At 51.0% G+C, this 26,272-nt stretch overlaps 3 protein-coding genes across 4 annotated transcripts in view; all 3 read right to left on the bottom strand.

The window, feature by feature from the left end:
* The window catches only part of FAM189A1 (family with sequence similarity 189 member A1), a 39,247-nt gene that overhangs the window by 3,270 nt on the left and 9,705 nt on the right, over positions 1-26,272 (bottom strand). For both annotated transcript variants that reach the window (XM_036434604.2, XM_045580464.1), the window contains exons 2-9: positions 21,970-22,026; positions 6,624-6,734; positions 3,925-4,059; positions 3,184-3,291; positions 1,928-2,088; positions 1,125-1,260; positions 463-538; positions 231-392 (exon numbers count right to left, since the gene is read on the bottom strand). In XM_036434604.2, the coding sequence (XP_036290497.1) occupies positions 231-392; positions 463-538; positions 1,125-1,260; positions 1,928-2,088; positions 3,184-3,291; positions 3,925-4,059; positions 6,624-6,734; positions 21,970-22,026 (946 nt within the window). The remainder of the gene's footprint in view (positions 1-230; positions 393-462; positions 539-1,124; positions 1,261-1,927; positions 2,089-3,183; positions 3,292-3,924; positions 4,060-6,623; positions 6,735-21,969; positions 22,027-26,272) is intronic.
* On the bottom strand, positions 8,882-10,343 carry NSMCE3 (NSE3 homolog, SMC5-SMC6 complex component). Its single transcript, XM_036434605.2, has one exon. The coding sequence runs from the start codon at positions 10,239-10,241 to the stop codon at positions 9,288-9,290; it is 954 nt and encodes a 317-aa protein (XP_036290498.1). The 5' UTR covers positions 10,242-10,343; the 3' UTR covers positions 8,882-9,287.
* The window catches only part of TJP1 (tight junction protein 1), a 93,597-nt gene continuing 89,159 nt past the window's right edge, over positions 21,835-26,272 (bottom strand). The window contains exon 32 of the mRNA XM_045580443.1: positions 21,835-21,853. The gene's annotated coding sequence lies outside the window, so the exon portion shown is untranslated. The remainder of the gene's footprint in view (positions 21,854-26,272) is intronic.

The raw sequence follows: 26,272 nt of genomic DNA, 5'->3' as shown, positions 1-26,272 counted from the left end.
AGCCTGGAGGCCGGCCCACTGGTGGCTCTCGTCACCCCAGACTTCCCGCCTCCTGTCCGGGCAGACAGCGGGCCTGCTGGCGGCACCGCTGGGGCCTCAGACTGTCCACTCCCGGGGGGCCCGGCATCAGACCACGTGTCCGTGTGGCCGGGGCAGGACTCCCAGGATGCCTGGACCGGGGGCGAGGCGCTGGGGGCACACGTCGGGGCCGGGGCGGGCGGGCACCGTACCTGCTGCCCCCGACGAGCACGCGGTGGGGTCGCTGGTGGAGCGGGCCAGGCGGCCGGGGCCGGGGTGCCGGGCTGGCGGGGGGGCCCCCGCGGGGCCATCGGGGGCCGGGCGGCTGGGGCCGGGCGCGGCGCCACCCTGGGAGCCGGGGCGGCTGGTGCTGTCTGAAACCAGGGGAAACACGTTTAAATAAAAAGGACAGACACCTCACTTCCAGTCCGACGGCGAGGTTACCTTGGGCGCAGAGGCCGGCGGGGGCGTCCGGGTCCCGGGAGCTGGTCGGGGCCCCCTGCGGGGCTGAGCTCAGGACCTGCGGGCAGACACAGGCGGCGAGGCCGGTCAGGGGGCGGCCGGAGCCCGCCTTCCCGGGGGCACTGACATCCCGGCCCCAAAGGTCCTGGGGACTGAGGCAGGGCCCTTTCTCTGAGTTCCGATGTTTCTCTCTCTCCCTCTCCCTTCCTCTCTGACTCAATAAAAAATATATTTCTAAAGATATATAAAGGCGCCCTAGCCGGTCTGGCTCAGCGGATAGAGCACCAGCCTGTGGACTGAAGGGTCCAGGGTTCGATTCCCAGTCAGGGCACAGGCCAGGGTTTGGACTAATCCTCAGTGTGGGGCGTGCAGGAGGCAGCCGATCCATGATTCTCTCTCATCATTGATGTTTCTCCCTCTCTCTCTCTCTCTCTCCCCCCCTCTCCCTTCCTCTCTCTAAAATCAATAGAGATTTATAAATTTATATAAAGGCGGTAGAAGTTGGGGAGAAAAGTACATTTGTTGGGCTCACGCCTGAGGGGGGCCAAGGGGAAGAGGCACAAATGCGGGGGTTTTGCCCTCTGGGCCTGCCGCCTGCTCCCCACCATGGGCCAGTGACCCCCCCGTCCCACCGATGGTCTCACCTGGCTGGGCGGGGCCGGGCCCACCACGGCCTCGTAGGGCGGGGGCAGCTCGGCGGGGTAGAGCAGGCCGGGGCTGTTGATGGCCACGTGGTACAAGGCGCCGAACGGGGCGGGAGCCAAGTCCAGGTGGAGGCCCCTGCGGAGGGAACAGCGCCGGTCACCGGGGAGGAGCCCCCAGGCTGACAGCTCCCTGTCAGCTCCCCTGGCCGGGCACTCATCGTGCTGTGAAGTGAAAGCCTAATTCGCCCGGCAGTGCTAGCTTTTGTTTTCTGGAGAGAGAACACCACTGTCAACAGGCTCAACGCCTCTGTCCGTTAAAGTGGAAGCCCGGCCGGCGTGGCTCAGCGGCTGAGCACCCACCTAGGAACCAGGAGGCCGCAGTGAGGATTCTGGGTCAAGGGCACAGGCCCGGGTTGCTGGCTCGATCCCCAGCAGGGGGCGTGCAGGAGGCAGCCGATCCACGATTCTCTCTCGTCCCTGATGATCCTCTCTCCCCCTCTCTTTTCCTCTCTCTCTGAAGAAGTATTTAAAAAAATTAAAATGACCCCACAGTTGACTCCATGTTTCACCACAACCCCATGTCGCGTCGATGGCGGCTGTCACAGGGGCTCGGTTTCCTGGGTTTGGGTGTGTGTCCTGGAGAACCCTCTCGCTCCGCCCTGACCAACCTGCTCCACGGCCTGCGCACCCCCCCCCCCCCCCAGCTCCTCCGCTGAAGCTGGGCGCGCCCTGCCCGGGGATCTGCCTGACGGCCCCCCACCCCCTGCGCCAGCCGGTCCCCGGGCCTCGGCGGCCGCACCCACCTGTGGGCCTCGGCCGTGGGCGTGCAGGAGTATTCGGGGGGGTAGTAGGGGGGAGGCGGCAGCGGGGGGACGAACTCATCGAAGTCCAGCGTCTGGTGGAGGATGGTGCCGTGTGGGGTCACGCAGGCAGGGCTGGTGGAATGCGCCCGGTGTGGAAGGAACTGGAGAACAGAGGGTCACGGTGACGGGGCGGCTGGTGGCCTGGGTCGAGGGGAGCTATCTACATGAGCTTTGGTTTGGGCCTTACATCATTTCAACGGTTGGGCCTTGCCGGCTAAACACGCATTCTACTTATTTATTTTCGAAATTGATTTTTAGAGAGAGAGAGAGAGAGAGAGGAAGGGAGGGAAAAGGTGAGCCGAATCAACCGGTTGCCTCCCACACACATACTCACCGGGACAGGAACGAACCCGCCACCCTTGGGTGTGTGGGCGGGTGCTCTAACCACTGGGCACACCGGCAGGGCTGTACCCAGCTTTTCCCTCGCCAGAGGCCCACCCATCCTGGTCTGCCTGGTAGGTACGCAGATCCTGCCACCCGGACGCTCTTCTGCTGAACCCAGGCCTCATGAAGGTCCGGGCGGCTGCCCAGGCCGGGTGAACTGGGGAGGGAAGATGCTGGAGGCCCCGAGTGGGGCTGGGCTGCCAGGAGTGGTGCTGCATCTCCCCCCCTGACCCCTTCCTGGCACTGAGACCGGGCACAGCGGCCCCAGTCACACAGCCCTGCCTGCAAGGGTCCTACGATGCAGAGCATCTGACCAGAGCCGGCTGGTGTGGCCCCATGGCCGGGCATCGACCTAGGAACCAGGAAGTCACAAGTCCCGGTTGTGGGCTCCACCCCCAGGGGGTTCGCAGGAGGAGCCCAGTCCATGATTCTCCCTCATCACTGATATCCCTCTCCCTCTCTCTCCCTCTCTCTCTCATCAATGGAAACGTATATATTTTAAATCTGAAGAGCACAGGTGAGCAGTTTCTCATCCGAGAAGAAGGCACCGCGGAGCAGCCTGCTCTCAGGGAGCGCCGTGCTGGAGGGCGGGCCCAGGGCAGGTTGGACTAGGGGCTGTGGCTCCATCCACCAGAAGCCCAACCGCAAACACGCCGACGGCACCACGGGACGTCCTTCCTCGCCCCGACCGCGGGTCCACAGGCAGCAGGACGGCAGGACACGCTGTCCCCGGGGCTTCCGGTGGAAGCCAGGATGCCCCTCTCCCGCGTCCGTCCCTCGGGGTATGGAGGAGGAGGGGCTGGGCTGCTCACCAGGTGCAGGATGTCGGTGGACACCATCTGCATGCAGCACATGGCGGTGGCCAGGGCGCACACGATGGTGGAGAGGACGTTGAGGGCGCACACGCTGAACAGCAGGTCCTGCGGGGAGACGCGGAGGTCAGCGCCCGGCAGCCCGGGCAGGTCCCCAGCAGCCTCCGGCCCAGGACCGGCCCGCCCACCGCCTCCGCCTCCGCCTCCGCCTCCCGGACGCCTGTACTGAGATATTTATTCTCACAGTCAGCACTGGCCTTGCCTGGCTGGTGCTGCTTATTGCTGAGCATCGATCTATGAACCAGGAGGTTACAGTTTGATTCCCGGTCAGGGCACAGGCCTGGGTTGGCGGCTGGATCCCCAGTGTGGGGGCGTGCAGGAGGCAGCCGTCCATGATTCTCTCTCATCATGGATGTTTCTCTCTCTCTCCCCCTTTCTCTCTGAAATCAATAAAAAAATTTTTTAAAAGGAAAGCCAGCAGCCATCTGTTCCCTGATGGTGGGACAGCGGGCAAGCTGGAGTCCGCAATTCGTCAAGGCCTTCCATCCACTCCCACCCGCTTCGCACGTCCGCCCAGGGCCGGGCAGGGATGAGATGAGAAGAACGGGACGAGGAGAAAGGCACCTCCCGGTGGAGATCTGTGACCCTCGGACGTGAGTCCCCGAGAGAGAGGCGTCTGGATCTAACTGACCACTGAGCGCACGCCCGCCCGGCTGGGGCCGCGGCCGGCTCCGGGGTCACCTTGAGGGTCAGCCGCACGGCGTTGCAGTCCTCGCGCAGCGGGTTCAGCTTCAGTGTCTCCCCGAGGTTGCTGCAGCCGGCCGCCTGGTGCTGCGTCTCACAGCAGATGCACACCTCCACGCTGTCAAACTTGATCTGCACGGACATGGGCACAGCTCGCCAGGGGCTCGTGGCCTGGCCTGGCGGGCGCCCTGCAGCCGCACACGCACACACATGCATGTAAACACACACACGTGTACACACACACGTGTACACACACACACACGGACCAGCACACGCCTTGGTCCTAAGCACCTGGTTTATGCCCAGCACACTAAGACACACGGCGGTGGGTGGAGTTATTTTTTTTTAAAATATGTTTTTATTGATCTCAGAGAAGAAGGGAGAGAGAGAAAGAGAGAGAGCGGAAGCATCAGTGAGGAGAGGGAATCACTGATAAGCTACCCCCCACCCACCCACACACACACATACAATACACACACTGGGGATGGAGCCAGCAACCTGGGCACATGCCCCCACCAGGAATCAAACTGTGACCTCCCAGGTCAACGCTCAACCACTGAGCCACATGGCCAGGCCAAAAACTTTTTTTTTTTTTTTTTTTTTTAAAGCTACACCGTTTGGCCATCCCGGAGCTGCGAAGGACACCAGACAATGACAGACACGCCTCGGAAGTGGCTGTGGACTCTCAGCCCCGGTTTCCTGCATCTTCCAGGCCCCACTCTTACGAACCTGCCGCCTAGGGCACGTCCTCTCGTAATTTACGCTTCATCAGGACAAGCTCCGTCAGGTTGCCCTGGTGACTGTGGGGCTCTTCTGAGGGCTGTGGCTACATAATGGGTGTTGCCTTGGTTACTGGGCGCTTTCCATTTTGAGGCTGGAGCGCTGGCATAAACACAGCCACGAGCCTCAGGAAAAACCCGACGACAGCCTTGGACCGAGGAGGTGGCCCCAGTCTCCACGTGGACATTCCCACCGCCTTCCCCACGATGGCCAGACCCGAGGGAGCGCAGACGGCCGTCCTGTCTGCAGACCCGGCACTGGCCCCGGGAAGAGGGGCAGCCCGGTGGCCACAGCGGGGTGAATCTCCATGCATCACACCGAGTCCGGGAAGCCAATCCCACAGGCTTACGTGCTGTGTGCACTCACGAAGCACTTCGAGATGACGAGACTTTAAAATACATTTTAAATCACAGCACCTCAAGATCATAAACATGGTAAATTTTTTTTTAAATATATATTTTATTGATTTTTTTACAGAGAGGAAGAGAGAGGGATAAAGAGCTAGAAACATCGATGAGAGAGAATCATCGATCAGCTGCCTCCTGCACACCCCCTACTGGGGATGTGCCCGCAACCAAGGTACATGCCCTTGCCCGGAATCGAACCCGGGACCTTTCAGTCCGAGGACCGACGCTCTATCCACTGAGCCAATCCGGTCCCGGCCTTTTTTTTTTTTTTTTTTTTTTAAGAATGAAAAGGGAGCCCACTTTCCGGGAGGATATATTTGCCAAGGATAAGGGGTTAATTTCCAGAATATATGAAGAACTCCTACTACCTAACAAAAGGAAGACAAACGATCCAATTTAAAAAATGGGCGAAGGGCCGAAGCCGGTTTGGCTCAGTGGTAGAGCGTCGGTCTGCGGACTGAAAGGTCCCGGGTTCGATTCCGGTCAAGGGCATGTACCTTGGTTGTGGGCACATTCCCGGTAGGGGGTGTGCAAGAGGCAGCTGGTCGATGTGTCTCATCGACATTTCTAGCTCTCTAGCTCTCTCCTTTTCTCTCTTAAAAATCAATAAAAATATATTTTAAAAAAAAATGGGCGAAGGACCTAACTAGACCCCTCTCCAAAGGGGACACACACACAGCCCAGATGAAAAACGCTCCAAGTCACGCAAAATCAGAGAGAGGCTGAAATGAGGAGGTACCATCTCACACCTGTCAGAGTGGCTGCCATCACCAACCAACAAAGGACAGGCGCTGGGGAGGGTGTGGGGAAAGGGGCCCTCGTGCACTGCTGGTGGGAATGCAGACGGGTGCGGCCACCGTGGAGAACAGTGTGGACTTCCTTAAAATGCTAACAATGGTGCTGCTGTTTGAGCCAGCAAGCCTAGTTCTAGGAATATGTCCTAAAAAAATCAGAAACACAAGCATGAGAGAATGTATGCACCCTGTGCTCATCGCGGCGCTAGTTACAATGACCAGAATCTGGAAAGAGCCCACTGCCTATTGGAAAACGAGTGGATAAAAACGTTGTGGGGCGCCCTAGCCAGTGTGGCTCAGTGGATAGAGCGCCAACCTGCAGACTCGAGGGTATCGGGTTCGATTCTGGTCAGGGGCACACGCCCAGGTCGCTGGCTCCATCCCCAGTGTGGGGCATGCAGGAGGCAGCCAGTCCCCGACTCTCTCTCATCATGGATGTTTCTCTCTCTTTCTCTCCCTCTCCTCTCTGAAATCAATAAAAAAAAAAAAAACTTCTTCTAACACCACTTCCTCAACACAGACTCGCCTAGGCCCTGGTATTTTGTGGAAGAGCCACACTCCAGGGGCCAAAGAGCCGCATGTGGCTGGAGAGCTGAGGTTTGCCGACCGCGGGGCTGGACAGCCGTGAAGGGCCCGAGGACAGGCAGGCGCTGACAGCCGTCTCACACTGACCCCTGCGGCCACCCCTCGGGACGGCAGGCCTGTCCCTGCTCACCAGCTGGCAGGCTCCCAGGGCGCGGACGAGCTGGGCGTTCTGGCAGGAGAGGATGGAGCCGGCCAAGTTGAGCATCACGCACACGGCGGACAGCAGCATGAAGAAGGCAACCTGCAAGAGACCAGAGCTGGGACTCACCTGGAGGCCGGGCCGCAGGAGAGCTCTCCGTCGCCCACGGCGTTACCCGCACGGCCGGCGAGCTTTAAAGGAAGTCTTGTTTCTCAGAATTGCAAGCGCGGCTTCCCGTACATCAGACGGAAAAAGTCGCTCTGAAAGGCCACTGGCTGTGCCATGACTTTATTGGAAATACCTGCTACAGCGTTTAGGAGGCGAACCCTGAAGATACTATACAACAGATGGTCTCAAAATAGCTTTCCGGTCAAGGGCATGTGCCTTGGTTGCGGGCACATCCCAGCAGGGGGCGTGCAAGAGGCAGCTGGCCGATGATTCTCATCGATGTTTCTCTCTATCCCTCTCTCTTCCTCTCTGTAAAAAATCAATAAATTAAAAATAATAATAAAAATAAAACTGAAATCACCTGGTAACTTGCTGACAGTAAATTGTTTTCATCTTCCTGAGAAAAATGGAAGGGGGGGGGGAGTGCCTCAGAACTGACAGTGCCCTGGGTTATGACCGTTTTCACCATGAGGAGGAAAATGCACAACGAGCACACATCGGAGGGGAAGGTACTGGCCCAGTCGGCAGGATGCTTTGCTGGAAATAAGATGCAAACCAGGAGGAACATCTGCAAGTGCCAGCTCTAATGAAATCAATGCGAATTCCTTCAACAGAAGGAAACCCTGGAGCCTGCCCCATTCCTCCACGCCACCACCTGCCCACCAGACTCTCGGAGATACTTCCAGGTGTTGATCCAGCTCCCTTTTTTAACTGTTTACCCCGTTTCATGATTAATGTGCAGTTTCTTCCCCCCAAAACAATTCTCCTATCCACCCCCTGGAAGTTCCTTGCTGGGCGTCTGTAAGCAGCATTTTGCAGAAGCTATGGCGGGACAGTGGAGACCACGAGCTCTTTTCTTCAGGTTCATTTAATCCACACAAGAAACTACAGCCCTGGCTGGTGTGGCTCAGTGGATAGAACACCAGCCTGTGGCGTGAAGGGTCCCGGGTTCGACTCCAGTTAAGGGCATGTACTTTGGTTGCAGCAGTTGCAGGCTTGATCCCTGGCCCTGGTCAGGATGTGTGTGAACCAATCCATGTCTCTCTCACATCGATGTTTCTCCCACTCGCTCCCCCTTTCACTCTCTAAAAATCAATGGGAAAATAGCCGCAGGTGAGGACTAGGGGGGGGGAAAACCCTATAATTATAGTTGCTATTTCCCCCTTTTTGCAGATAAATTGAGACTCAGAGTTGAAAACCTACCCCAAACCACCACGCTGACGCTGACGTAACATGAGCCATAATTCAGTCTGGCCGCCTCAGAACCTATCCCCCTTTCCCTACCCTACAATAGCCAGGGGCGATCTAACATCTAATTCCCCTGTTCTTACTATTTTATATGGGCTCTACTCACGGTATACCAAGAATTATGTTTTTTCATAAAACCACAGTCAGACTAGAAAATTGCCATAACTTTTGAACGAGTGACTCGAATTCTAGGAATGATTTCGAGCAAGATAATGAAAGGAAACCTTAAAAATAATTTTTTAACTGCTCATATTTTTTAAAATTGTAAGGAACAAAGTACTACACCCCAGGCATGGTGCCAAGAACTTTACAGACACTTCCACATCTAAGTGTCACATTACCACCACTATCGGCACGGCAGCCCATCTGTGAGCGCGTTAGGAAAGCTGCCTAACTGTACGTGCTCAGGCGGAGCCGGAGTCTGAAGCCGGGTGTCTGCTCCCCAAGCAGGTGCGGTTCATCTCTGAAGGGCTTACTGACTGTTTTGTGGCCTGTCACAGTGAGAGAAATGTATTTCACATCATGATGCCATCTGCACACACACATCTGGACATAAAGCAACTTCTACAAAACACTCCTAACTGTAATATGTAGCAAACTGTCTTTTTTAAAAATGTGGGTTCTTAGACTCACGATTTAAAAAATGCACAATGCTTAACTGCTTCAAAGATATATTTATTATAATGAGGGTAGGAAAAAAGCTAAATGGTTAGCTACAGAGCTAAATAATCATCATGAATGTAAAAAAGTTGCCGAGAAAATACAATTTTCTTATACGCAGAAAACATAAAATAGCTGTGGTGAGGCAAAAAAGAGGATATGGGCAATTCTACTTTTAATTTATAAAGGTTTTATTTTTCCTTACAAACTGGGGCAGTTTGAAGGCCATATAACAGCCACTGATACTGACTTGGCACCAATACAAATGACTGATGTTCTTTGTTCCAATCAGTGCAAAGTTTTCCAATTACTTTTATAAAGCTAGCCAAATTTATACACACACACACACACACACACACAAAATACAGACACTAAAACAAAATAAATCCTCTCCTCATATTTTTATAAATGAAAACTTGGGACCAAATACTTTATAATAGTAAAATAACAAAAGTTTGCAAACACATCCTACAGCTACACACATTTCAGCTTTACAGAAATATGTCCCCTGCCCCACTGACAGCCCTCAGGCCCGTGCCCTTGACCCTCGCCCCCAGGAGTCCCCCGGAGCCTATGACTTCAAGAGGAGGAGGCTGGGGCGCTGGTCTGGGATGGGGCTCTGGTCTGAGATCGGGCGCTGGTCTGAGACGCCCCGCTGGTCTGAGATGGGGCGCTGGTCTGAGGCCGGGCCCTGTCCTCCTCCTCCGCCAGGGCCTCGCAGTACTGGGCCGGCCAGTCCTTGGGGTCCTGATTGTGGACTTTGGCCACAAACTTCAGGACCTTCATCTTGCTGGTTTCCAGGCGGGTTCGCGGGCCCCACTGCAACTCATAGTCCACGGGGTCCGTGTGCGGGATCCGCCGGTACTCCAGGTAGCGCTGCCGCACGAAGTCCTCGGTGATGAGCTTCTTCGGGTCGCCGAAGATCAGATGCTTCTTGGCGGGGTACACCCCGAGGCGACGCAGGAAGTCCCAGACCTCCGTCTCCTTGACGGTGTTGCCCTTCATGAAGATGAGCCCCAGGACGATCATGAGCAGGCCGGTGGTGGGCGTGCCCTGGTCGCCCCGCAGCTCGGCGTCCTCCTCCACGGGCTCCAGGCTGTTGATGAGGATGTAGGTGTTGCTCTTGGGCTCCAGTTCCACCAGCCGGTACCCGAACACGTACTGCAGGCGCTCGGCGGCGCGGCGCAGGAGGTCGGGGAATATGTCCTTGTAGTCGCCCAGGACGTGCTTCACGATGTCGGTGCGCTTGATGGGGATCTTCTTCTGGTCTTTGATCAGCAGGAACTGCACCAGCTCGGCCACCTTCAGCTCCAGCTGCTTCTGGGACCGGGGCCCCGCGGCCAGGGGGGCGTCGGAGCGGCGGCCGCCCTGCGACGAGGAGCGGCGGGGGTCCTGCGAGCCGCCCCCCCCGCGGGAGGTGCTCGGGGCCTCCTCGGCGGCGGCGCTTCTCGGCGCCCGGCCGTCTCCGCCGCGGCCCCAGTCCCTGTCGGCCTGGGAGCTGGGGCGGCCCCGGCTCCGCGGCCTCGGCAGCATGTCCCCGGCGGCGGGAGCCCGCTCCGGCGGGAACTCGGCGGTGCGGCGGGTGCGGGAGGCGGACTGGAGAGCCGCGCGCGCACTGGGAATTGTGGGTAAAGCGGCGCGCCGGGCACCTGGGCGGGGCCGGGGGCGTGCGTATTGCGTCACAGACACTGCGCGGTGCGTCGGTGGAGGCCGCGCCCGTGGCGTCACAAAAGCGACGCAATGCGTGAGTCCTCAGCCGGCGGCGGGCGTGCGGGTGGCCGCGCTGGTGACTGGTCAGGACTGGAAGGGTCGTCCTTACCAAACCCTGCAAGGGGCGCCCCGGAACCCCGGCTTGGTTCTGGCCCGGGGCAGCGATACCGGAAGTCAGTGTCAAGCCCGTGGTTGAGCCTTGTCCCGAGAAGCAAGAGGTCGCGGGTTCGATTCCCGATCAGGGCACAATCCTGGGCTGCGGGCTCGACCCCTGGTGAGGGGTGTGCAGGAGGCAGCCAGTCGATGTTCTCTCTCATCGATATTTCTCTCTTTTCCCTGCCCCTTTCTCTAAAAAGGAAACCAATAGCCCTGGCCAGTGTGGGTCAGTAGTTAGCGCATCTGCCGGCGCCCCTGAGGTTCGCGGGTGTGATTCCCCGTCAAAGGGAAAATACCTGGGGTCGCAGGTTTACTCCCTGCTCCCAGTGGGGTCCGTGCGGGAGGCAACCAATCCATGTCGCGCTCTCACATCTCCCCCGCCCCATCTCTAAAAATCATTGGAAAAAATATCCTCCCGTTTGCTTTGCCTTCGCCACCCCTCCCCTTGCTGGAACTTAAGGCCTCCTAACCATTTCCCACTTGTCACCTTCTCCAGGGCCCCTGAGAGTCTGTTAAAAAGGAAGGCGTGGTCAGGGCGGGCTTGCCTCATCCTTGCACTGTGCCAGCATTGATATTTTTGCATCAAACTCCACCAGTTAGACAACGACGACCACACCACCCCATAAAGCACGTTTCGTTTCTGTGAAGTGTTTTTGCTTGGGCAAGCAAGTTCATCTTTGGAAAGCCCCTGGTCACGTAAACAACCACAATCTTAGCAGAAATGAGTAAGAAGCGCACTGCAAACAAACGCGCACTCTCAAGAGATTACCATTTAATTTTGGGCATCACTGATCAAGAATTGGGATAATGTGAATCTCTTAAATTTAATTCTTCCTATATCAGCCTGAGGGTTTGATGAGAAAGAACAGAGATCCCAGGGTATCATCTCTCAGTCTATGGTGTGTACACTCTGTGTATATATATTTAAATGTGCAACTCTAATAGCCACCATGAGCCATTTCATTAACTCGATCTATCTGTAATCTTCCGCCATTACTGCTATGGATCTTAGCAAATGTGCTCCTTTTCTATTTATTGGCTTGCAAAGAAGAAACTGCCTCCTGCACCTTCCCTATTAGGGACGGAGCCCACAATCTGGGCGTGTGCCCTGACGGGGAATAGAACCCACCTCCTGGTTCATAGATCCACGCTCAACCACTGAGCCACACCAGCCGGGTGAATTTACCTGTTGGTTTGTGTGTGTTTTTAAAGCTACCCAGGAAATGGGTAAACTCTTTAAAGAACCAAATCAAACTCAGTTCCTCTCTAGTGCAAATATATTCAAAGGAAAGCAATTCAAAACACATTACTGGGAGAATAGCATCAAAACACCATCATTATTAATATTACAAATATCATTAGGTGTTAGTGGCGTAAAATTTTTGTTTGTAATTCAGCATGAAAATGCAATCTAATAATGGCGCTAGAATTGCAATATTAAACGCAAAATGATGTTCCCTGTTCTGATGCACGTTTGCCAGCTGAAACCGGGTAAACTCTGAGTAATAACTTTCCGTGCCACACAAGATCTAACAAAACACCCTCCAGCATCAATCCTGCTGACGGAAGCCTACTAAGAAAAGCAAATACATCATCAAGGCATTCATTTTGTTTTCACAATGAGAAAATCCACCTGCTTCTATAATATGTCCTTGCAAATTAAAGTTAGGTCTCAAGTGCCAAAGAAACCTCCTGCAGCTGAGAATTCTTGGAAAAACTCCCCCAGACAGATCAGCTGTACCCCGAGTTAAAAAAGTACTCAGCAACCCAGAGACAGAGAAATGGGAAATAAGATGAAAGCCACTGCCAACAACTGAGCTGATATTTCAGCGGGGGTTTTTTTGTGTGTGTGTTTTTTTCTTGCTAAGTTGTTCACTTAAATTACCAATTGGCATGGCAGGTTAAGTTGCCCGCTGCGACTGTGAAAATCACCAGTGTCCATCAATGGCATCTTTACCCAGGCAGCAGATTGTCCTACTCAAACGGGTGAGAAAGATAACAGGGTTTTGTGTTTGTTTTTGGTTAATCCTCACTGGAGGTATTTTTTCCATTGATTTTTTTTTGTTTAAGAGAGTAGAAGGGAGGGGCAGAGAGGAGAGAGAGACAAACAGATGTGAGAGAGCCACATCAATTGGTTGCCTCCCACACAACTGATGTGGCTCTCTCTGCCAGAAACACCGGGAACACAGAGGAGAACCCAGTAGACAGTAAAGATCAGAGCCTCTGGGCAGGCATTGCAGTCAAGGAGATGAAATAAGCAAGTGATTAGTGAGAGCCATGGAAATAGGGAGGGGTAGTTGGCATTTCTCTGTTCGATGCATTGGAACTCTTAGCTGGTTTAACGTTTGCCTCAGATAATTTTTAATTTTTTCTATTGGGTCTAGTAATAAAAGTATTCAGGTTATTAACATAAAGTGTTTGAAAATGTTTTTCTTTTTTCTTTTTTATTTTTTATAAATTTGTCTTTATTACTTCCCATGCTGAACAAAAAAGCCACAAATGTCATATTCAGATCACACTGCATTTCCTGAAAATTTGCATGTGGGTAACTGCTATGGCAGGCTGTACCTCTGATGTTAAAATTGACGGAAATATACTTTTCTTTCATCTCCTGAAGCAAGAAAATAAACATTGAAGTTCATTTAAAATATATATGTATTTTACTGATTTTTTTACAGAGAGGAAGGGAGAGAGATAGAGAGCTAGAAACGATGAGAGAGAAACACCGACCATCTGCCTCCTGCACACCCCCTACTGGGGATGTGCCCGCAACGAAGGTACATGCCCGTGACCGGAATCGAACCTGGGACCCTTCAGTCCGCAGACTGACGCTCTACCACTGAGCCAAACCGGTTTCGGCTTGAAGTTCATTTTTAAAAGAAACTCAGGCATGTGCCCTGACCAGGAATCGAACCTGTGACCTTTTGGTTCACCAGGCGCAGCAAGCCCATGTGCCTCCTAAGAAGTGCCGTGGTTTGAAGGACGGAGACAGCCAGATTCCAGAACAGATGGCTACTATGCAGCGGAACTGAGGGAGGAGGCATAAATAGAGCACATGACACAAACATGAGAGCAGAAGGAGGGGAGGACAGCACAACAAAATTCTTCCAGAGCAGAAGCATGCCTCTTTTCCTCTTCATTTAAAGTGTTCACAGAGCACGGGCCCTGCTGAAAACCAAATACTATTTTTGGAGGCTCGGCGGGAAGCGGTGTCACACAATGCACGACGGAAAGTTCATGAAATAAAAGCCACGAGGGAAGAATCAGCATACTAGGGCAGAAGCAGGAGGCTGAGGACGTAAATGGTACAAGCTGGGGAGGAAACAAAACATCTGACAGAGAACAAGCAAAGAAACCATATCAGAGAGAACGAAACTCAGCCCTGGCCTGGTGGGTCAGTTGGCTAGAGCACCACCTCCATACACCAAGGTTGCAGGTTCGATCCCTGGTTAGGGTCGACACTCAACCACTAAGCCACGGGGCTGGGGCTACTGAGCGTTTAAAGAGTAACTCTGGCCTCAGATAATGCCTGCAGGAAAGAATAAAAGGGATTATTCCCCCTTTTATTATGAAGGAGACCTAACTTTAACGAGGACAATTTCCAAACAAGGATGCAATAAAAAATCCTGAGCCACAGACAAACCAAACCGAGACGCAGCACGAGAAAGGTGAGTTGAATCTGGGAGAGCAAGTTGGCCGAACATTCAAGGTCAATGGAGGCAATGCACCATATTAACGGGATAAAGTCCATCTCTCCCACAATCATCTCACAACAGAAAGAAAGATCCTAAGAGATAATTCACTGTCAATCCGTGATTTTCAAAAACCCTAACAAGCCAGGCTTGTGTGGCTCAGTGGTTGAGTGTCAACCCATGAACCAGGGGGGGTCATGGTTCAATTCCTGGTGCATGCGGGCTCGATTCCCATTGCGGGGCATGCAAAGGCAGCTGATTATTCTCTCTCATTGTTGGTGTTTCTCTCTCCCTCTCCCTCTCTAAAATCACTAAAAAGATATTCTAAAAAAAAAAAAATTAAAAACCAATAAAAACAATATCCTCTGGTGAGAAAAAAAAGCGAATCTATCAAAGGAGTGGAAGGCAAGGGGCCATTTTCAGCTCCTGCACCAACTCGATACTCAGCGGACAGGCTCCATCCCAAGCCGATGCTCTCTCTCCAACTGTGCCATTTGGAACCAACGCTGTGTGATTACTTGGAGAATAACCGATATGTAAGCAAATAAACATAAAAACAGGGAGCAATCCAAGGTAGAATGTTCCAGAACTGACAACGCTCACAAACGGCTCAAATATTCCAAAACCTGTCTTTCTGGTGGGAAACCGCCCTATTTGCACCAAACCCCTCCCTGCCAGACCTGTTTTCTGCAATAGCGCTGAAATGGTTGGCAGGGAAAATGAGGTGGGCTTATTTCTGGCAAGCAGGAGGAGGTTATAAATATGCCCTTTCCAAGGCAACTGTGAGAGCTCTTCATTAACTTCTCATTCATTTTAAAATCTAATAGAAAGGAGTCTGGCTATTCAATGGACTTTGGCTTTACCAGCTTCTAGGAGAATTCTCATTTTTTTCCTTCAGTGTGACTGAACTGCATATGTCTATTTTCTTAATCATCACTTGTGGATACATTTTTACTACCTTTAGAGAGCGTGGGAGGGAGAGGGAGAGTGAGAGAGACACATCGATTGATTGCTGCCCACATGCTCTCCGACTGAGGCTGGGAATTGAACCTGCAACTGAGGTAGGTAGGTGCCCTTGATTGGGAATTGAACCCAAGACCCTTCAGTCTGTGTGCTGATCCTCTAACCGCTTAGCAACACTGGCCAAAGAGAAAGATGATCTTTTCAAAAAAAATGGTGCTGCTCACCCTTCCTGCTTTGGCTCAGGGGATACAGCATCGGCCTGCAGCCATAAGGGTCCCACATTTGATTCCAGTCAAGGACACATGCCCGGGTTGTGGGCTCCATCCCCAGTAGGGGGTGTGCCAATCCATGATTCTCTCATCACTGATGTTTCTAGCTCTCTCATCACTCTCCCTTCCTCTCTGAAATCAATAAAAATATATATTTTTATTATAAATGGTGCTGGAAAAATTCAAGGTATCAACCTCAAGGTACACAACACATCATATGCAAAAACTAACTCAAAATGGCGCATAGACTTAGTAAATGTAATATATCGATAGAAAAAAACAAACAAACAGAAAAAAAAACCCTCCCCTGCGAGGGCAGGAAGCTGGAGTCAGGGTGACCAGGCAGACCTTCAACACCAGGCGGGCAGCCTTGGGGAGGGAGGGCAGGAATGGAACATGCTGGATTCCCCAAATATGGGCCACGGTGCAAGCCTGTTCCCCTGCGTCTTAAAGGACAGCCATGATCCTGGGTGGCTGGCAGATTTAAGAAACCGAGAGTTACATTTACAGAGAAGAGGTGCCTTATTCTTAAGGAAAAAGCTAAATATAACATGTTCGGAATATCACGTGACGTCCTGGTTTTAATTAACTCAGAATTCAGCACATTTCCAAAAAAACCACACAGACTTTTCTTCTGATCACACTGAGCCCATTTTTTATACTTGTCTCATATTTTTTTCCACAAGAGCAATTCATATCACAGGATTTAGGACCCACAGAAAAAAATTTGCCAGCCTTTTTTCATTTTTAAGTTCATTTACCAAGAACCCAACTGTTCAAAGCGGTCACTAAGTGGGACATTGCATTTCCAATGCGTGTCTCTATTCAAACCATGTAGGACACTCTAGCCCTTCTTTTATACAAAAAATACAGGGTGATTACCTGGTCAGGTGGAATGAAAATGTGAACAGCTGCCATTTAAATGCTGATCCTATTATTTTTTAAATAGGTTTTTGTTGATTTCAGAGAGGAAAGGAGGGGGAGAGAGAAATAGAAGCATCCATGATGAGAGAGAATCACTGATCGCTGCCTCCTGCACGTCCCCTACTAGGGACCGAGCATGCAACCTGGGTATGTGCCCTGGCCAGGAATCAAACCATGACCTCCTGGTTCATAGGTCCATGCTCAACCCCTGAGCCACGCTGGCGGGGCCGTAATGTTATATTTAGTTTACTTATACAAAACTCAAAGGCCAAGCGCAGGGCCTTCGCAAGGGCCCAGGCTGCCTGGACTCCGTGCTTTGCTGGGGTGGGGGGTGGGGGGGAAATTGGTGGAACAAGGCTGGCAGGTGCATCGTCTCTAACGGAATGGCAAGCTGGCTGAAGGTCGTCAGGGAGGAGTGACAGGGACACACACTACAGACAGCGCCACGTGTGAGCGAGACCGCGCGCGTCAGGGAGTGTGGGCAAACGTGCCACCCCCCGGCAAGCAGGGAAACAAACGGGACCACCAGGACCACGGAAACAGAGCTTGACAACAGGGAAGAACACGGGCACTCCCCTAGCACCTCACACACCCGGAGACCCTCACACCAATACACCTCCCGTCCTGGCAGCGCTGGAGGCGATAATCGGAGAGATGCCCATCACAAGAGACTGGAGACAGAAGCGAGGAATCCAATTACAATGTGAGAATTAAACCCTCACCGTGGCACCGCTAACACACGATTGGGAAACGGCATGGAACAGAGTAGACAGGAGTGAAAATGCACCCTCAGGGGAAGGCCTGTGATCGCCGCAGGAACTCTACGGAGGGGGAGGGAGAGAGAGAAATTGCGATCAGGCAGATGTGGAGGGGAGGGGCCGGTGGCAGGTTTCTCCTTAACCCTAGGAACCACTGTGTCTAAGCATGAGAGAGCAGCAAACTGAAGTCTGGACTTGAGCTCCCCTTCTCTTGGGTGCTGTTGTGCGGATCTCAAATACAAACAGTCCTTTAAACGTACACTGTGTAGCTCGTGTCTTTTATCATCGCCTGCATTGAGAGATTTCTGAATTTACAGCCACATCATGTGGAAAACGGCTCATTTGTTTTTTTTAATGTTTTCTTGACTTTCAGAGAGAGAGAGAGGAAGGGAGGGGGAGAAAGATAAGACACATCAGTGATGAAAGAGAAACACAGATTGGCGGCCGCCTCCTGCACACCCCTTACTGAGGATGGAGCTCACAACCCAGGCCTGTGCCCTGACCGGGAATCGAACCGTGACCTCCCAGTTCCTAGGTCGATGCTCAGGCACGGAGCCACGCTGCCCAGGGCAGGCTGTTTTCCATGGGTTGGTTTTAGGGCCTGAGCTGCCAACTGGTCATTATGAGGTGGAAACCAACGTCTGCCAAACTCAAAATGCATGGCACCAAAAATACCGATCCTGTTTTTTTTTTTAACTGCAAAGTAAGCACACCTTGCTTCTGCCTCTGCCCACATACTCCTCAGCTGTTCCGGAGCCAGTGAGCGAGGCCCTGCCCCCGTGTCACGGAGACGCCGGAGCCTAGGAGCACAGCCGCCTTGTTCCTCCGATCCTCGATCCTCCGTGGCAGATGCCTGGAAACATGAGATTGTGTGGGTTTTTCCGCACCAACACAATTAGCATACAAAAGGTACGCTCAGCATTCCGGAAACTGGAATGGTTTTAGAGACTCTGTGCCAGGGACCCAGGAAAAAAAAAAAAAAAAAAAAAGAACAAAAGCATCTATTTGTTACACTGTCTTCCAAACTGTATCCACTCTCACTTTTCTAGGTTTTCTCACTAGGGACCCTGGGGGGGAGTGAGAGAGGCCCAAGCCAGACCACTCCGCAAAGCCCAAACCAGCTATCTGGGACAAGAAACTCAGCCAGCCCTGCCCTCTTCTGCGGCAGCACAGGATGTTTAGATCAAATGAGCTCTAAGATCACGGATGGAGTCTGGCCCGCCGGGCTCAGGGGTTGAATGCAGACCCAGGAACCAGGAAGTCATGGTTCGATTTTCGGTGCTTATAAAATTGCATTTAAAATTTTTGTTGTTGTTGTTAATCCTCACTTGAGGATATTTTTCCCATTGATTTTTAGAGTGTGGGAGGGAGGGGGAGGAGGGGAGGGGAGGGAGAGGGAGAAGGAGGAGCGGGAGACGGAGAGGGGGGAGCAGGAGAGGGAGAAGGAGAGGGAGCGGGAGAGGGAGAAGGGGGAGCGGGAAAGGGGAGGGGGAGAGGGAGAGAGAGGGAGTGGGAGAGGGAGAGGGAGAGGGGGGAGCGGGGGAAAGGAGAGGGGGAAAGAGGGAGGGAGACATCGATGTGAGAGAGACATATTGATTGGTTGCCTCCCACATGTGCCTTGATCGGGGCTGGGGATCAAACCTGCAACCTAGGTAGATGCCTTTGACTGGAATTGAACTTGGGACCCTTCAGTCTGCAGTCCAATGCTCTATCCACTAAGTCAAACCTGCCAGGGAGCATTTAAATTTTTTAAATTGATTTGAGAGAGAAAGGGGGGAGGAGAGAGAGGGAGAGAGAGAAACACAGTTTTTTTTTTGTCCCACTTATTTCTGCTCTCGCTGGTTGACTCCTTGGCAGACAGGAACAGTGTTGCAGCAACCACCGGATCTACCCCGCCAGGAGAAACCTCATCTGCAAGTCCCGGTTCTGGGTAAGCAGGCTCTCTGCGCCCGCTGTTTGCACTGCCTGCCTTTCCGCTCGGCCCCTCTCTGTCATCTGTCCGATGGGGACCGTCAGCTCATTCATCACCTGACAGATTTACTAACTCACTCATCATTTTGCCCGTCCTTCCCACTCATCCTCCACAGCCCAGCTGCCACTCACTCTGACGTGCCAGCTGCCTGCCCACGTCTGCCAGCCAGCTCAGCGGGCCACTGTCATTATCTCATTTGTCGGGACGTTTTAGTCCTTTTTCCTTATTAACTTGCCTTTGGGCATTTCCTAGGCTTTTTTTCTTTCCATTTTTGTTCCCCCGGGCCAATCATTTGGTTCATTTGTTTATTATCACACGATATTATCCATCCCTTGTCATTTGACAGCTTTTCAGATTCCATTAACCAAGAGGCATAAGCATTTAAATTCTCTCTCTTGTTCCCATTAGATGAAACCCATCCAGGTTTTGCCCTGTGTTCAGCCGACTTAGAATTTGCAGGAGAATGACATTTAAATGAGCATGTATTGCCCGGCCAGCCCGGCTCAGTGGCTGAGCTTCAATCTATGAGCCAGAAGGTCATGGTTTGATTTCTGGTAAAGGCGTATGCCCGGGGTTTCAGGCTCGGTCCCCAGTAGGGGGCGTGCAGGAGGCAGCCGATCAATGATTCTCTTTCATCATTGATGTTTTTCTCTCCCTCTCCCTCCCTCTCTAAAATCAGTAAAAACATATATATTTTTTAAAAGCCCCTTTGTTAACAATATCACATATATTATGCAAAAGGCAGACCGTTTCTTTCTCCCTCCCGAAGTCAGCGTGCAAACAGTGTAACTGATTTTTAAAAATTATCTTCGTAAAAAAATAAGAAGAAAAAATTCTCTTCATCTTTAGATCATATTGCCTACATATCACTATTCTTAAATCAATTTCAATCCATTTTTCTATCTTCCGGGGAATCAAAGCAAACATAGCAAAACAAATTTGATCCTCTGAGCCTTCTTTTCATTCCCAATCAGCATTGTTGTGTTTTGATAAAAATGCAACAATTTGATTTAATACCCATACAATCAGGGTGAAATATGGATGTTCCAATATTACCGTTACTTATGGTACCACATGAAACTATTCGGAGATGAGAGATAAGGTCCTTGAGTAATACTCTTCATTAAGAGAGGTTGGACATTTGGAAGAAAATCTGGTAACTAATAGCCTCTAAGTTACAATTTTTTAAAAGCCGGGTAAGTACAGACAGTCCCTCAGAACAGCATATTAAATTCACTTTCAAATTAGTATAGTTCAGCATTTCAGCCTTATGATTTGTATGCTCGGTAATACTTTTAAAATTAACTGTGGCGCGGACGGACACAGCACACACTTCTCAGCCATAATAATTTTTCTAAGGCTGTATCTTTATAACAGTAATTGCCTTCTTAGTGAAAGAAGACGCATTTTCAATCGAGGGACACCTCATTTATTACTTTTCTTATATGAGAGCTAGCTCAACGCCTGAGATTTTATTTTTTTCTTAACGATTTTTTTCTATGAGGAGAATGTGAAGGCTCCAGGGTGAAGCAAGCCCATTAGAAGGGAGGCATTCAGGAGGAGGCAGGGCTTTCCAACGTGGACACAAGACAGTTCTTGTCAAGAATGGACGACGCAGCCTGGCCCGTGTGGCTCAGTGGTTGAGCATTCACCTAGGAACCAGGAAGTCACAGTTCAATTCCCAGTCAAGGCCCATGCCCGGGTTGTGAGCTGGATCCCAAGTAGGGGGCGTGCAGGAGGCAGCTGGCAGGGAATCGAACTGGCGATCTCCTGGTTCAAAGGTTGATGCTCAACCACTAAGCCACATTAGCTGGGTGGTCCATGTTCCTTTCTATCTCCGTTACTACCGGTCCATGTCATTATCTCCAAGTCTAATCACTTAAAGAAGAGATGTAAATAATTCATTACTGCAAAAAAAGAAAAAAGCCATGTCGTCTTTTCCATTATCCACCAGAACCGGGAAAACCTCCTGTCCTAGCACCGACATGGGCACATACATACATTCATGTGTATGCGGAGAAGAACATGCCTATCAACAGACACAAATTCGCTTGGGGTGCTTTAGAGATGGAGAAACCAACATCCTCTTTCCATGTCTCCCCAGGACCATCCCAAAGCAACGTGAGAAACCATTCACTTATATACGTATACAAAAATGGATGTATTGATTTTTAGAGGGAGAAGGAGAAGGAGAGAGAAACATCAACAGGCTGCCACTTGCACGCCTCCTACTGGGGATCGAGCCCATAACCCAGGCATGTGCTCTGACCAGGATTCGAACTGGGGACCTTTCGGTGCACAGGATGACATCCAAGCAAATGAGCCACACGGCCAGGATGAGCAATACTCATTTCTTCACTCTTCTACTCCAATAAACATCCCTTCGCAGAGGTGCACAGTCTCCAAAAGACACACAGAGCTGACAGTCCTTGCACTCCGCTCAAACACATCCTATCTGTGTGGTCATACATGAGCATACCTATATGCATGCGTGTTCCCCACCCCCGCCCAGTCTAGACAAAATGCATCTACACTTATTAGATCGTCTTGGTTCACGGCATGCCCTCGTAGGAGGGACAGGAAGGGAGCAAAGTGAGAGAGGAAGGCACCTGAGCATCTCAGGCAAACATCTGAACGGCACTCCCGGAAGCAAAGCAGGCCACATGCACTTGGTTATCACTCACGACGCTCTCAGCAAGGTCTGCTCTCCCCTTTGGGCAAAAAAGCCAGAACTCTGCGCCAGGCGCCCTGACTGCGCTCACACCACAGAGGCCTCAGCCCTGTCCCCGGCCTCCATGGAGAGCAGGTGCGACTTACCACGAGGGAGAGAGGCCTTTTCCAGGAGACAACACCAATGAGTCCTGACAGCAGCACCTGGAGAGACAAAGGGCGCAGGAAGGTGAGATGCTTCGGGACCTTTAACGCACAATCGAAACAGTGTGGACAGCTGCAACCTGAAGGATCACTTCTAGGACATGTGCGCCCGCGCGCGCGCACACACACACACACACACACACACGTTATTCTCCAGCACAGAGCCCCAGGTCTCCCTCCCCAGCTCCTGTCCAAAAATGCACCTGCACTCCCTCTCCCCAACCCAGTCTTCCGCTTGGCACCCCTCCTCCTGATCACTCAAATCCTGGGGACAATCCCCTCTCCCTCACCCCAACATCCCAACAGGCACAGGGAAGAGAGTTCCAGAGGCCCCGTTGTAAGTAGGTCCTAGTGTTTTCCCGCAAGATCTCCATGAAGATGAGTCACCCAGGCAGTCAAGGCCCAAGCAGGAGAGGGCTTCAGATTTAAGACATAAATGCAGCCCCGCTGGCTGGCGTGGCTCAGTGACTGAGCATCAAACTAAGAACCTCAGGAGGTCACGGTTCGATTCCCAGTCAGGGTACATGCCCATGTTATGGGCTCCATCCCCAGTAGGGGGCGTGCAGGAGGCAGCAGGCCCATGATTCTCTTTCATCATTGATGTTTCTCTCCCTCTCCCTTCCTCTCTGAAATCCATTAAAAAAAAAAAACAAAAAAACTTATTTTTTAAAAAAAGACATAAATACAAGTTTCAAAGTAAAATTCAACCAGCCCCTCAAGGGGGCTCCTCTGGAGCCGAAGTGGGAAAGGAACAAGGAAGTGGACAGGTGTAGCGCCCGCCTGGGGAGCAAGTTACGTAAACCATTTGCAAGTCGTTTTGATTCTCTCCTTTAGAAGTGTCCTCTTTGCGCAATAAAAACAATGTATTTGTTGGTACAGTACATTAATTCCATTAAAATCACATTAAGTGTAATGAAAAGCTCTCAGAGTCTAATTATGCCTCAAACTCACAGACCCGCATCAACTTTTAAACCCAGTGCAATTACAACAGGAGGCGAACCTGTCTGGTAGACAAATGGTTGCTCCATTTCCAAATGATTATGACTAAAGGCCCACTGTCCCAATGCTATAAACCACACACTACGTACGTATGCAGACTCCAAAATCTGTGCCTTACAGGGCCCCGGCCGAGGTTTTCCGGGAGCCAGCCTGTTCTCAGGGCCAGCCAGACCCACACTGTGCTCATTCCCCTCTGAACAATGGCCCTGGACAGCAGTGACCTCCCCAGCAGCTCAGTTGTTGGGTGTCATGCCATGCACTGAAAGGTCACAGGTTCGATTCCCTGTCAGGGCACATGCCCGGGCTGTAGGCTTGATCCCCAGTAGGGAGGCAGCCGATCCATGATCCTCTCGCATCATTGATGTTTCTCTCTCTCTCTCTCCCTCTCTCTTCCTGTCTCTTTAAAAAGAAATTAAAACTTAAAAAAAATCCTATGCACAATAATGAGTTAAAAAAGAAAAAGGAACTTTCATGTGAGTAACATATGAGTAGTATATATTATCTTGCAAATATAATTCAAATACATTTTTCCATATAAATCACCTCAAATCAAGATCTGATTTCTCTAATAGCTCTAGTCTGAAAAGAAGTTAGGAACAGGAGTGAAGAGACACAGACGTCCACAGCTTCTTTAATTGCATTTTCTGCAAAACCCTGCAGTTCTATTTTTAATATTTGATTACACCATCCACAGAGCTATATTCCACAAAAGCAATTACATTTTGCACAGCGGAAAAATCAGAATGGAATAATATGCGGCACACTACCAACGGTAAGAAGAAGAAGCAATTTAGAACATTTTAGGATAATGACTGAGATCACGGATTCGGAAGTTACAGCAAACACATTTTACAGACATCTCTTCACAGAGTTGACTGCAAGTTTAAGTTATGCACGACGCAGATGGGGTGAGGGGGACCGCTGAGGGAGCCCAGTATTTTATCAAAACATTGGCGGAGGCCCTCTGAGCACCTAAGCTGTATCTTACCACACACTCTCCTCGCCAGCTCTCTCCAAGTCCAGAAGCAGCACTTACTAACCCGCAGTGCTTCCCTCGTCTTCGGGGCTTTTGCCTGAATGTCCCTCCAGCGCTGACAGAGCAGATGTTGTCCCCTGCTGTGTTCATGCTTATTTACGATATTTTATTGTCTTTTGTGTTTCTATTATTCCTGTGTTTGCTATTTTGGTCAACTTTTCTATTGGTTTGTTGTTTCCCTTTTTGAGGCATTTGGAAATTACATGTCTCTTTTCTATACAATTTTTAAACACCTATTTGAAATTATAGATCCAACACATGAATAGCGATAACACACATGCCTACAGGTTTTGTAGGTAGCTGTGTTTTCTACCACAGATGTTTTGAGCAACCGCATTGGTATCAACCATTCAGACTTAGCTTCACATTTTCTTGTTTTAATTGCTCACTGCTGCATTGTTTAAGCCAGTTCTTTTCATCCCTTGATTTACTTGTTATTAATAATATTCTGCATTTGGCTTATGCACGTCCATTCTTTTCTTTTTCTTTTTTCAGAAACGAAATGCAGAGGCGTTAAGTTATTTTTCTGAAGATATCTATTGTTTGCTCATTTATATGAACGAGCTTAGAAATCTCACCTACAGAAAGACTAGAGACATTTGCTTAACAACCTTTCTCCTTCTAAAATAAATACCGGCTGCTGCGCTATCTGCCAGCATTTCGCTTTGAGGACATTCTCTGAGACCTCTTCACCTTGAACGTGCAAAACTGACACAGAGGTGAACAAATCCATCACCACCTGAGCAGGATGCTCCTGGCCCTTTCTGGCGAAGGAATACTGTGATGCGCACCTAAGCTCCTCACTTATTATACAAATTATCTTTCAAACGGAATGGCAAGTGAGAAAACAGACATGTTTAAGAGTCCGTGGGGTAAAATAATGATCAAAGCACAAACTGGGCCGGGATGTTCCTAGAATCACTGGAAGTCTGAAATTGATTTGAGAACAGCCCTGTGGTTTAGCCTTATGCATTCCTAATCAATTCTCTCATAAAGCTTTTGGACAGCTACACTCTCACACACTCAAAAATATGTATTTCCATTTTTAAAAGCATCACTTTTCCATTTTTTGAAAGCTGTCATACCAAAAGGAAAAAGTAAATTCTCTGAATTGTTTAACTATGCATGGCTAGGACGCAGAATATAAAATGGGCAGTGTCCTCAGTCCATGCCCACAGTGCCACATGCATCACTATATTGTAAAGAGCACCCAGAACTGACAGGTTTGATAACGTGGGGGTTTTCCTGCGCTGCCATTCAGCAGCTCATATCAAAGTTAGTAGAATGAAAATGTCAAGAAACAGCGTCACATTTGGAAACCACAAAATACAAAGATGGAGCTGTCAGTCACCCCTGATGCTTGCCAAATGAAAAGTTTAAATATAGTCATGGGTGAGCAGAACTGCTGGCAGCCTCGTAAGCTCACCAGGCAAGACCTGGCCCTTTTTGTCTCACACTATATAACACAGGACTGGGCACACAGCAGGCACTCAGTTCTTTACGCAAGAATGGTAGGTGACTGGGTGGGTGGATGGATGGAAGGGTAGGTGGGTAGGATGGATCGATGAATGAACTGACAGATGAATGCATGGGTGACTGGGTGGGTGGGTAGGTGGATGGATAAAGAAATGAGTAGAAGGATAAATAGAGGAGTTGATGGGTGAGTGGGTGGATAGATGGATGGGTAGGTGGGTAGAAAGATGGGTGAATGGATGGGGTGGGTTGGTAGGTGGGTAGATAGAGGGAGGATGGATGGATGGATGGGACGATGAATGAAAGGCCAGATGAATGAAAGGACAGATGACTGGGTGGGTGGGTGGGTGGATGTATGAAGAAATGAGTAGAAGCATAAATAGATGAATGGATGGGTGAGTGGGTGGGTAGATGGATGGGTAGGTGGGTAGAGAGATGGGTGGGTGGGTGGGTGGATGGATGGATGAGTGAGTAGATGAAAGGGTGGATAGTGGATGGATGGATAGAACAGTGAGTGGAAGGAAGAGTGAGATAGGAAGGGAGGTGGAAGAATAACCCTGCACAACCACCTCTGATCTGACCTATCTTTAATGGTCCTGGAGACCAACACCTCCCCCAAATAGCCAAGGATCCATCCACTCTGAGTCTTGGGTGGGCTGACAAAGGACAGCAGGGACAACAAAATGGAACTACGCTACAGGTCTGTCTCCCGCTGTCCCTCCCGCCCACTCTCTGAAA

The sequence above is a fragment of the Pipistrellus kuhlii genome, unplaced genomic scaffold (assembly GCF_014108245.1).
Source record: "Pipistrellus kuhlii isolate mPipKuh1 unplaced genomic scaffold, mPipKuh1.p scaffold_m20_p_128, whole genome shotgun sequence".
NCBI classification, from domain to species: Eukaryota; Metazoa; Chordata; class Mammalia; order Chiroptera; family Vespertilionidae; genus Pipistrellus; species Pipistrellus kuhlii.
This window is presented reverse-complemented; position numbering and strand designations above follow the sequence as displayed.

Bases quoted from the DNA above. Each gene is read 5' to 3' on its own strand.
- NSMCE3 (XM_036434605.2), bottom strand. From the start codon at position 10,241: ATGCTGCCGAGGCCGCGGAGCCGGGGCCGCCCCAGCTCCCAGGCCGAC.